The sequence below is a fragment of the Chrysemys picta genome, chromosome 8 (assembly GCF_011386835.1).
Source record: "Chrysemys picta bellii isolate R12L10 chromosome 8, ASM1138683v2, whole genome shotgun sequence".
Taxonomy (NCBI): Eukaryota; Metazoa; Chordata; order Testudines; family Emydidae; genus Chrysemys; species Chrysemys picta.
In genome coordinates this window covers 92,322,007-92,334,571 of record NC_088798.1, presented here as the reverse complement: position 1 = coordinate 92,334,571, position 12,565 = coordinate 92,322,007, and the positions used below count along the sequence as shown (strand labels likewise).

Below are 12,565 nucleotides of genomic sequence, written 5' to 3'. Positions count from 1 at the left end.
CTGCTCTCAGTAGCAAAAATTCCTATTGAATTCAGGAGGAGAAGGCCCAGCATTTGTAAAGTACTTTGAGATCCTCGTATAAAAGGTTGCAGAAAAAGAGCAAAGGGTTGTTTTAAAATAAAGACAAATTCCCTTTGTGCCATGTTCTTTTTAATGTCTTTCATACAGGATTTTGTTTGCATTTGGATGTTAAAGAAAATATTTTAGCTCTCAAATAGAATTCTCCTCTTTCATCTTACAGCCAGAATCACTCCCGGGAGGAAAGCAGAGTTATACACAATTCAGAAGGAAAACAAAACATCAAGTAGGTGGCCAGCTGTAGAGCCCAGGATCACCTTCACAGGAAAAACATGCCCACAGCCTCCCATTTTCCTGTAGCACAGAAACGAATGAACCCACAACAGAGATAAAGGCTGTGTCCCAAAGAGGAAGTAGCAGGATAGATCAGAATATGAAAAATCCCATAGAAAGCCTGGTATCTGGAAGTGTTGACAGGACTCCCATGCAGAAGGCTTCCTGTGGCTTCAGAGAAAACATGTCGTCCAAGCCTCTTTCTCTTTCCTGAGAAATGGCATGATGAAGGCACTCAGAGTAGGTGTGGTCACCCTGTGCTACTGCACAGAGCTTCAGACAGTGAAACTGCTGCACCTGATGCAGCAGATAAAGGAGCAGTCTATCGAGTAATTTAGCTGATAATGTTTTACATTTAGATAACACCTCGCAGTCTCTGGATGAAGAAAAGCTACTGTGACTGTAAAACACACTCTGTTGTTTTGAACTTGCCTGTCTAATATACATACCCCTTAACTGCATTGATCTTTAAAACCATTTGAAGACAGTAAGAATTGGATTATATACAAAGACATTTACACACACACCAAAAGTGTTTTAATACATTAAAAATATATAAATTATTCTGTAACACTCAGGAATCGTAGTCTATACTGCTATGAGTATCAAACAGATATCATCTCTATATTAAGTCTCCATATCATTATCCCCTGCAGCCCTGGACAGGTTTCATAATAGATGGCATTTAAAAAGATAGAAAGGCTTGATGCGATGCGAGTCTGTCCCTGTGTTTATAACTGTACCCTTCAGTGAAACTGCTTTGGAGACTATAACACCTTAGTGAAATTGTTGTGTTTCTCCCAGTGAAATTTACAAGCTTGCAGCTATAAAGACTTGTTCCTTTGAGAAGCTCAAAGGTACTAAAATGTGCTTGCTCACACGCCATAGACGTCATTAAAATTTATATACGAACACCAAAATAGATAAAGAAGATGTTCTAAATCCAAGGATCTCTCAGGTAGGCTAACAAAACAAAAGGCTCTGATCAATAAAATGTTCTGAATCAATGTAATTTATGAACAAATACAAAGGTAGTTTAGAGAATTAATTATCATTTAAACAAGTATATTTAAAGGCCGGGCATCTGCAAAGACTTTTTTTCATCTGCTTATGCTTCCTTTGTCTGCCTTACAAAGATGGAGTAACCTCCCATTTCCCCAATACACCCCCCATACCACAAAGGTTTAATTAAATTCACTGGAGACAAAGCACAGCTGCACTCCTTGCATGCATTTAAGCCAGCAACAATAAACCCCAGCCAAGGCCTACTGGAGACCAAGAGAGTACCCTTACCACAATGCATTTCATTGCATGGACAATAAATCAGGGTGGGATATTTATCCACTGGAAAGGCACTTACAGTGAGTGCACAGCAAGAGGGATGCAGCTACTGGGTCTGATTATTACATTTCATTGCATTTTTCCTCCCACCCTGCCCATCTGACACCAACCCCATCTCCCCCAACACAAAAGATTTGTAGTGCATCTGTTTAGTTGCAAAGGAGGGGGGAAATTGCTGCTTTTATTCTTGATCAGTTTGGCGATGTTCCTTATTTTCAAATCGCGACTTTCGCTTCTGCAGATGAATCAGTTCCTATTTTCACCTCATTTGCACCAGCAAAGCACATGACGCACCCATATATGCAGTAACGAAAAGAAACCGCAAAAGAGCAAGAGGGAAAAGTCTGTCTTTGCTCAAGATAAGGAGTGACATAATCACAAGATAGCGATCAAATTGTTTCCTTACTTAAAAATCCAGCCCGATCTCTGAATTGAAAGGTCAATTTCCCCCACCCCCCTGTTTTCCCCCTCGTCCAAAAAGACAGCGACTGTCCAAAGAGGAAGGGAAACACTGCAAAAGCCTCTTGCTGTTATGCAGAGGGTGGGTGAGTAGGGGACATACACAAGTTCCATTAAACTGAACGTCAGTTAATCCACCGCACACAGATGCACAACCGGGCACAAACACACAATCCCTTTTGCTAATCGCAAGGGTGAGTCGACTGCAACACAGTTCGCAAAGCGACCATCGGTTTGTGCCATGCGTGACAACTGCATTCAGTCCAACCAACGGGAGGTGGTGGGCACCGCGCACCACAAATGGGTTTCACTCCAAGGAAAATCGCTTGCCCCCGAAAAGAAATTGCAGGATTTTAAATTCTCTCCCCAAACCCTTTGCAAGCTGCAAGATTTACTGCCCCCAGGAATACCCAACAAGTAAAGATCCCATTTTGCACTGGATCCGTTCGAGCACTACGGGGACAGGGAGGGAGGCAGTGGGGGGTGATACAAAACATACAAGAGGAGGAATAAGGGGGGCTTAGGGTGGAGAGGAGTAAGGCACTCACTGTTATCCTGGGGATGTTTTTCTTGCCTTGGTAGGACATGGTGATCTCCTGCTGCAGGGACAGAGCCGGCTCCTACCCTCCAACCTGAGCCCCTTTTGCAAGCTGGCGTCTGTCTAGACTGGTGCTTTGCCCAAGATCAGGTGGAACAAATGATGCTTCGTGTCCCCCCCTTCCCCTCTCTCCCCCCTTTTCTTTCTCCTTCTGTCTTTCCCCCCCTCCCTCTTGTTTTACACAATAGTCAAGCCTCACACACACCCCTTTTTCCCGTGCCAGCTGGGACCCTGTGAGACACGAATGGCTGATCAGGCGGCTCCTCCCTCCCCGAGTCTCTCCCTCTATTGATTTTTTTCCCTCTCTCTGCTGGTTACATTTGCCTCACCCACTTTGCGCTGCTGCTGCGGTGAGGCGCCGCGGCCGCCAGGGGGAGCAGCGAGAGGCCTGAGCTGCAAAGGAGGGCGGGGGCAGCAGGGTGGGTCACACAAAATCCCCAGGGCTGTAGCTGCAGCGAGAGAACTAGCCCGCTAATCCCTAAACAGCAACGCATAAAACAGACCAAAGAGCAGCGTTAGCGGCTGGATTCTCATCTGTTATGCTCACCCCTCCCTTTGCAGAGGAAGATGCATCTTTCCCTCTCACCTAGACCTAGCAAAATCCCTTGTGTTCCGTTAGCAGAGGGCTGGCTGCACCCTCTCTGCTGGTCCTCGACTCTCCATGCACAGGATTTGAACCAATTTGCAATGCTAAATTAAAGTATGTAGAAGAGGGGAGCATATGTCCTTGATATTAATGCAGAGGGATTGTTTTGCCCCAATTTGTTAAGAATCCTGTACATCAATAGGGTGTGGGCAGGGCCAGCTCTAGGTTTTTTGCAGCCCCAAGCAAAAGAAAAATCTCTGGGAGCACAACTGCGGAAGCAAAAAAAAAAAAAAAGTGTCCGGAATGCCGCCCCTCTAATTGTGCCACCCCCCAAGCATGTGCTTGGTTTGCTGGTGCCTAGAGCCGGCCCTGGGTATGGGGATAGCTTTCTTTCTCCCTCCCCAGTATCTCTGTCCCTTGTGCATTTAATCCCGTCCTTTAGGCGCCATCCCAAATATATATTTATTAACTGAACATTAGGGCATGTCTACACAGAATCTGAAAGCGAGCCTCGCAGCCTGGTTCTGTGGACTCATCCTATGGGGCTTGCGTGCTAGCTGGCTACAAATAGCTGTGTAGACATCGCAGCTCCGGATCTCCAGCCTGAACAGCAAATTCTACACAGCTATTTTTAGTGCAAGCCCCCTTAGCACAAATCTGTGGAGCCAGGCTCGCCCCTAGCTGCAGTATAGACACACCCTAAGAGCCTGGTCCGAAGCCCACTGAAGTCAATGGCAAGGCTCACATTTACAGTAGAACCTCAGAGTTACAAACACTCCGGGAATGGAGGTTTTTCGTAATTCTGAAATGTTCATAACTCTGAACAAAACATTATGGTTGTTCTTTCAAAAGTTTACAACAGAACATTACCTTAATATAGCTTTGAAACTTTACTATGCAGAAGAAAAATGCTGCTTTCCCCTTTTTTAGAGTAGTTTACATTTAACACAGTACTGTCCTGTATTTGCCTTGGGGGGGGGGGGGGGGGAGAGGGGTCTCGGCTGCTGCTTGATTGTGTACTTCCGATTCCAAATGTGGTGTGTGCTTAACTGGTCAGTTCATACCTCTCGTGTTCAAAACTCTAAGGTTCTACTGTACTTCAACAGGCTTTGGATCAGGCCTGAAATTTTCCCCCTCTGCTGACAGGCCCTAGCTCTGTGCACTGAGGGCTTCTCAAGGCAGGGGATTTCCTGCGGAGGGTTCCACCTGTAGAATTCAGGTTCCACCTGTACAGCTTATCATGCCCTAGCCCAGCAGTTCTCAAACTGGGTCCTGACCCCCTTTGAGGTTGCCCGGGCTGGCTTAGACTTGCTGGGGCCTAAGGCTGAAGCCCAAGCCCAAGCTTCAGCCTGGGTGGCAGGACTCAGGTTGTTGGCCCCCGGCCTGGGGCTGAAGCCCTTGAGCTTCAGCTTTGGCCCCCTACCTGGAGTGGTGGGGCTCATGCTTTTCCCCTGTGGGGCTTGGGCGGGCTCAGGCTTTGGTCCCCCCTTCTGGGGTTGTGGAGTAATTTTTGTTGTCAGAAGTGGGTCACGTTGCAATAAAGTTTGAGAACCCCTGCCCCAGCCAGTCACTGGGATATTTGTTATGATTGGTTGGATCAGCACAGGGAAAGCCTGTGGGGCTGTTTGTGTGGGCTACTGCAGACAGTTCCATATTGGCAAGCTCTCTGTGGGGTGAACTCTGACTGTACTGATTGCAATGGAAAAGCCTAGAGGATCAGACCTTTAAAAACTTTGTTGCACTTCATTTGTTCCATCACGCACCCAGCCACCATGGGGATGGTAAGGTTACCACCTTTAAAAAAACAACAACAACAACAACAACAACAAAAAACGGCACCTGCCCCCAGCACAAGGCAAGCCCACTGCAACCCCAACCACAAGGCAACTCGGCAACCCACTCTCTTCAACAGCCACTTCTAGTATCTAGACAGATAACATATAGAGATAAGACTGATAACATTGCAGGTCTCCTCACTCTCATGTGACTCAAACCCGCTCTCACACACACCCACGGTGCACTTGAGTGTTGGTGGGCAGACAGTATTGTATTTTCAGCAGTTTGATCGGTTATCGCTTAAACTGTGGAAGTGGGATCACGGCAGCATCTTTAGCCGGACACAGAAACTTTAACATTAGATATCCCAGTGTCTTGTGATGATAATGCAAATCTTTAGACCCACATAAAACACTGGCAGATTAAATTATTTTTCTGGCAAATCCATAAAAAACTAGCCAGGCCAGTCAAATACCAGCCAGGTGGTAACCCTAGGGCAGTGGTTCTCAAACTTTTGTACTGGTGATCCCTTTCACATAGCAAGCCTCTGAGTGTGACCCCCCTTATAAATTAAAAACACTTTATATATATTTAACACCACTATAAATGCTGGAGCAAAGTGGGGTTTGGGGTAGAGGCTGACAGCTCGCGACCCCCCATGTAATAACCTCTCAGCCCCCTGAGGGTCCCGACCCCCAGTTTGAAACCCCTGCCCTAGGGGATGGGCAAGTAAAAAACAAATAAAGATGCTGTATGCAGATTCTAAGAGAACAGAGGCAGTGAACAACTAGCCTAACCCTATTTACATGATGAGGCATTACTCAAAAAAGAATTTCTATTTGTGAGAGTTAGGACTAATCATTCAAGAGGTCAGGGTCCTGTATAAATACAGAGACCACATAAATGCAGCTACTCCTGAAATAGGAGAATGGCAATGGACCTGCGCTATTGTAGGGCATAAAGAGAATTTCCAACCAAGCACACTAAAGGCAAACCAGGTTTCCTCCAAAAGATCCACATAAAACCATGACCAGCGAGTACAAAGAGATTAACCAGCCCTCCAGGGTTTAAACTCAGTGTTCTAAAGAGTCTAGGCATTTCAAAACCCACTGCTGAGAGCATCTCCTCCATATGTATACTGTATACATGCATGCACAAGACAGGTATTGTCAACAGTAAACATTCAAAAATCATGACATGAGGAGGTATCTAAAGAGAGAGAGAGAGAGAGAGAGAGAGGTGTCATCTCGGTGTTTCATCCATTAGCTTCCACACAGCTAAAAGTGGGGAAAGCCCAGTGCAAATTTCAGGCTCAAAACTCAGAGAATAGCACATGCATTGCATAGATAAGCATCACCCTCCACCCCACCCCCTCTCAACTTTTGTTTTGTTTTCAAAGCTGGAACCACTATAAAATAGCTGAGCGTATCCAAAAAACATTCTAGGTATTGGCATACAAATGATCAGAGAGATCTTTGTAACAGACCCCCTGGCCTAACCTGTATCTGCAGCCTTGTTTACCATGTTAAGATCCTACGGGGGGGGGGGGGGGGGTGTAGGAGTTGGGGCAGAGTAGAGAAAACATAGTTATGAACTGCTTGGTGTGCATGAATACCATTGGAGGGTATCAGGTGTTTAACTGTGTGCCACAAGCCTGCTAGTGCTAACTGATTCTCTTCTTGCTCAAGTCTTGGATACCTGGGTTTTTGAACCAGATGAACCAGCCTCCTAGCCCCACTCTCACTGCAAGCTGTGTTGGCGTCAATGGAGCTAGGCCGAGGGTCTAACCCAAATATTTTAATCATATTTTGTTCTTTTATAAGGCCCTTCGTCTGATGCTCGCAGAATGTTTTTCTACACACATTAATTAATGACAAGTCAAAACATCCTTCAGTGACTTGAAGTAAAGGTCAGCAGATGACAAAACTATTACAAGATTTGCAGTCCAAGAAAGTTGCAGTTAATCAGTCAATAAAGAAGCATTCAAAATGTAAACAATTGCTTAAAGGGAAACTGATGATCTGAACACTAGACTGTTTAAAAAAAATGCATTGGGTACCCTGTGTTTCCTTGCCAAGTATTGTGGCTGTACAAGCAAGTTTCCATATTTTCAATATTTTTTTCTCTCCCTGTTACTATGTGACACCCACACAAACAACAGGCACAAAGTGCTGTAATACGGTGCACAGAGTAAACAATATGAAAAGAATGAAGAGTTTTTTCCCTGTCATCTCTTTCAGTTACTGTCATTTTTGCTGTTACTTGTACAATTTAATAAATATTCAGACAGAAGCGTAATTTTAAGTCAACTGTGTCCCTCTCAAGGGATTTCGATAAATACTATGAGATCTTTATAGTTCAAAATTTCTTTTTAAAAACCGAATTCACATTAGACACTCAGAGGACAACCTTTGCTGTTGTTAATAGCATGGCAATGCCCAAAGGTCTCAATCAGTACACAGCAAAAGACAGCCTCTGTCCCAAAGAGTTTATAATCTAAACAAACCCCAACTCATAAATTCTTTATGCTCAGAAGCCAGTCACAACCCATTCCAGTGATTGCAGGTATTGGATAGTTAGGTACACTGAGTAAAGATTGGAAAAATCACTGTAACTGAATTTTTTTTTTCTGAAACATATTGGTTTTGATTAAATTTTCCTCCGGTCCAGCATGCAATTTCTGGGCAGCAGGGACAGGGGAGAGACACTCCCACCTCCACCCCAGATTAGCCAATAGCCTGGTGATTAAGGCTCTCACCTAGGATGCAGGAGACCCAGGAGCAGGGACCTGAACCTGGGTCTCCGACATCCTAGGGGAGTGCCCTGGGGATGTCTCTCTCTTTCTCTCGTGTTTTTTCACAAAAAAATTGTAAAAGTTTCCATGTCATTTCAGATCAGAATGAAAACGCATTGCAAAACCTCTAAATGTTTTGTGAAATGGAATTTCTGTTTTCTTGCCAGCCCTGTCAGGAGCAAGGACACAGGTGGTCTTGCCTAGTGGTCAGAGCCAATGTCCAGGTCAGAGAACAGAAGCAGGGGACAGAGCCAGAGTCAACTGGGGTTGAGCCAGAGTCAGAACCAGGAATTGAAGCTGAGGATCAGAGTCAGATTCAGGTACCAAATGCCAGAGCCAAGGATTGAGCCAGAGTCAGAAATTTTCAGAGTCAGGATTGGTAGCTGATGGTCAGAAGCAAAGTGAAAGGGCAGGAACCAGAGAAAGGCCAGGATCAGGCAGGAGCAAGAACCAGGAGGGAGTTAGGAATGAAGAGCACATCAGGAGCACAACAGGAATCAGGAACTCGGTGGGATCAGGTTTGCAGGAAGCAGGCAAGAGCGGGGTCCAATGTTGCCACAGTAGAAAGCCTGCACAGTTGCTCAGAGAGCCCACCCCACTCACTTCCTGGCTTAAGGAGTGGGTGCTACAGGTCTTGGGTGCTCCAATAGAACTTCCTGTGGGGCCAGAGCTTCCAGATTTAGTGACGTGAGATGCTGCTTTACCCATGTCTTGGTGATGACAAGGGAGCGTCAGAGATCCAGGACCTCCACAGCCACGGGCTCTAGACCTGCACCCTTGAATCCTTACAAACACTAAGGCACAGGGAACATAAGCGGAGCAAGTCAGTGGCATAGCAATGAATAGAACCCAGGAGTCAGACCTAATTCTCAGCCAACTGCTCTAAACACAAGAGCATACTCCCCATCACTCCTTTCTTGCTGTATGCATATTTCTTTAAAATCATTCCCACCTCTCCGCCAGGAGACATGCTCCCATTGGCAGAGCCCCCTCAATGCCATGCAGTAAAGTCCTTAGAAGGTCAGCACAGCAAGGGTAAATGCTGCTTCAAGGAGCATTTGTTCCCGATTGGATCTCTGCTGAGATATCCATAGGGTCAATAGAGCTGGTGCCCTGCTCCCAGCACCTCCAGGAGCCCCAATATCCATAAAGCTCCCACAGAAGAGCTTCTGTGGGGTCCCTTGGAGAAGAGGGTTGATGCCAAAGAACTGTGAGGCCCCTTCTTTTGCAGCCCCCAACAGGGATCCACAGGGTCAGGAATTTCTGTGGAACTGCTTGTGGAAGCAGAGGGGACAATCCAGCCCTAAATGATTAGCACTTCCCACCAATGTTTTTGATCATTTAGGGCCCATTGAAGTCAGCAGCTAACCTCAGCTCTCTCTGCTGCCATTTTGAAATTTAGGGCCTGATCCTGACTAAGTGTGTGAAAGGGGGAGTGAGGCGATCGTCTCCCGCCTTCATAACACAACTGCCTAATGATCAGGCTGGCTTCCACACCATCGCCGCAGTACAAGCCATCTCCCAGAGGCAACATACAGTATGCACAGGCATCACAACCTTTACAAATCAGACTCCAGAGCAAATGCGAATGGGGAGGAATTTGAAATGCAGCCATTCATGCTCGATGCACATGAACTCTGCCAAAAGCAAGAAGGGGCAGTGTAGACAGGAAGGGGGAGAAATGACCCATGTTTTCCTTGGTGGACAGGTTCTGCACAGTTTTCTCCTGACTGGAATTCACTTGTATTTGCTTTGGTAGTGAAAACAAGGAGAAAGAGCAACCAATATAATACTTTGAGCAAACTCTCCTCTTATGTTGGATTTACTGTTTTAAAGGAAATATCACCCATTTAAAAGCACTAGGGCTTTACCTCCGCTAAACTCCAACTGGATTAATGCATTTTTCAGGCCAGGAGATATATGTTGATTTTGCCTGACTGCCCAATTCATTGCTCTGCAATAAATACTCCCGAGGGCATGCTGCGCCAAAAAAATTAAAATTCTGCACCAAAAAAAAATTAAAATTCTGCACAAAATATTTTTAAATTCTGAAAATTTCATTTGTCAAATAAATGTGGCGCCTCCAGCATGGCATTGGGGAACACAGGCCACTGACTGCACAGAGGTGAGAGATCACTGTGCAGCCCCCCTCCTCCACCTCCCCTCCCGGGACATGAACTCAGCGTTGAGGCTGCGCCCAACCCTGACACAGTGCAAGGACCAGGCCTGCCCCTCCATGACAGGTGCACCAGGTGTTGGCAGGCAGGCTCAGCAAGGCAGGATCCAAGTGTGGAGGGGCTTAGTGTGGGTAGATTCAGTGTGGGTTGAGAGGGTTCTGTGTGGGGCAATCTGGGTGTGGGAGGCTCAGTGGGGGATGCAGGTGTGGGTGGGATAGAGTTCAGCAGGTGCAGATGATGGGGGAGTGGGGATCAGTGGGTTGGGGATCCAGGTGCAACTGGTTAGGGCTTGGTGGGGCAGGGATCTGGGTGCAGGTGGCTTATTGGGGTGGTCCAGGTACAGAGGGAGTGGAGTTCATGGGGGGAGTTCTGAGTGCGGCTGGGTGAGGCTCTGTGGGAGGGTCTGGTTTTGAGGGAGTCTGGATGCACAGGGCTTGGGCGCATGGGGGAACAGCTCCTGTACAGGGATCCCTCCTCCTGCAGCTGAGGAGCGATGGGTGCAGGAAGCAGGAGAGGGGAGTTTGCAGAACTTCCTGCAGCTGGGGGAGAAATCTGGGGGTGGGTTCGACCCAGCCCTGAATGCCGTGCAGGGGAAGAGGAAGTCCCAGCCCAGGCTAGCAGTTGAGCCCAGAACAGGGTAGGAGCCACCAGCCAGGTCTTTCCCAGTCCTGCCTCCTGCCCCACAGTGATTTACCTCTCTGCCGCCTGCCCTGGGCACCCAAAACATACTGCTGAGGAGGGCTGCATGACCGCTCTTGTGGCTTCCCTTTGCTTCCCCATCAGAAAGTCATTTTTCTGCGGGGAAGCAAAGAAATCTGCGGGGAGCATAAATTCTGTGCACGTGCAGTGGCACAGAATTTCCCATGGAGTAAATAACAGACTTGATAATTGCTAAAAGCAAGGGCTTATCCACAGCTGATTTGGGGTAACTGTCAGGGAGGACAGAGGGACATGGGAGTGAACAGACCCATCAAGAGAAATTTGGGGCTCTGGTACATCATGTGTGCTTAGGCCCCACCCCTGTCCATTTCACTTTATTTATGCAGATGCTACAAAACAGATGTTTTGGGGGAGGCCTCTGACGGTGGGAACCCAGTACAACTGTCACTCTTTCTCCCCCTCTTGTCAGCCCTGAGTGTGAATATTTTTTCCCTGAACCAGGGAAAAATAAGGGTGAAACTGAACGTGACAAATGGAATAAGCTTGTGTGTGAATGAGCTAACACTGCTTAAAGGCTTAATTCACGTAGGGTTCAATCCTACAAGGTGCCAAGTGCCCTTGTCTCCTATTGACTTCCCCGGCAGTTGGGGAGTGCTCGTCATGTCTCTCAGGATCGGGGCTCTGTGTTGAACAATGCCTGGCAAGGGTGAGAAGGATGGCTTTGTCGCCTCAGGGGCTCTTGCAGGCAGTGGTAGCTGGCGCCAGCCGGTGCAGCAACTTACACAAGTCAGCATTAGGGCTGCGGAAAGCCATTCTCACTATTCAGTGATACTGTTAATTTCAGTAGCTTCTGGATGAGAAATTTCACCCCTGCTGGCTTTGGAGAATAATCATCATCACTCTCTCCAGCCCCTCCCTTTAAAAACAAGTTTGCAACAAGGAGAGTGCAGTAGATCTGAACATATGCCTTGATTTTATAAGTGACTATGTATATTAATGATTCCTGCCTTTCCCCCTCCCCCTCAAGCTCCCTGGCTTCCTTTTTCTCCCCCCGATTTTTTTTTCTATCTGCTGTTTGCCTGGCAAGCCACAGAGAAGGCAATCCAGTTTAAAGATTAAAACTGAGCCGAGGACATCCATCAAAATTCCCAGGGGAGCAGCTTATGGCGAGACGCTGCAGACGCTCAGAGGAAGCAGAATTCCCACTCCTCTCCCAGAGCAGGTGGCCAGCTCGTCAGACATGACACAGCTTCTAATCACAGCAGGGGGCTGACATTAACCTGCAGTTGTGGAGACCTACACTAAGTCCCCATTGGAAAGGGCTTGGCTGTGCAGGTGGAGCACAAGCACAACCCAAATTAGTATAAGAGAACAACTATCACTAATGCATCCTACTAATTAGTATTATTCATTATTTCTACAGTGCTGCAGCATTCAAATCCCAGCTTCCCTGCAGCAGGTTGGCCCTGTGGGATGAATTCCATTGAAGAACACTGAGTTCCTCCTGCAAAGACACCCTTCCTGCAGGAGGATGTTGAGGAGGGATTGGAGAGGCAGCATGGCATAGGAGCTTGAATTTGATACAGAAGTGGCTCCAGAGCCAGCACAGGGATTCAGGGAAGGGCAGGAAGCTGGAGGACACAGTCAGCGTGGCTGGCAAAAAATGGAAAAAACTAAGATCGTATATTGACATTTCCTTTAGTTTGAGGGGACCTGCTGTTCCCTCCCCTTCCTGAGACTCCTCTAGGATCACTCAGTTCTCACACCCTTAATAGTCATCCCACCCCATGTCAAAGCACCACCACTATTCTGCTGGAGACGCT

General features: G+C 47.1%; 1 protein-coding gene across 3 annotated transcripts in view; it reads right to left on the bottom strand.

Annotated features, from left to right (window-relative positions):
* The window catches only part of DPYSL3 (dihydropyrimidinase like 3), a 75,064-nt gene that overhangs the window by 40,784 nt on the left and 21,715 nt on the right, over window positions 1-12,565 (bottom strand). Inside the window, exon 1 of one of the 3 annotated variants that reach the window (XM_005306048.5) lies at window positions 2,700-3,081. The exons of 1 other annotated variant lie outside the window; for it this stretch is intronic. In XM_005306048.5, the coding sequence (XP_005306105.1) occupies window positions 2,700-2,738 (39 nt within the window). In that variant the 5' untranslated portion in view covers window positions 2,739-3,081. Of the gene's footprint in view, window positions 1-2,699; window positions 3,082-12,565 lie in introns of those variants that run through there. One more of the 3 variants, XM_065554956.1, reaches the window with a different exon arrangement.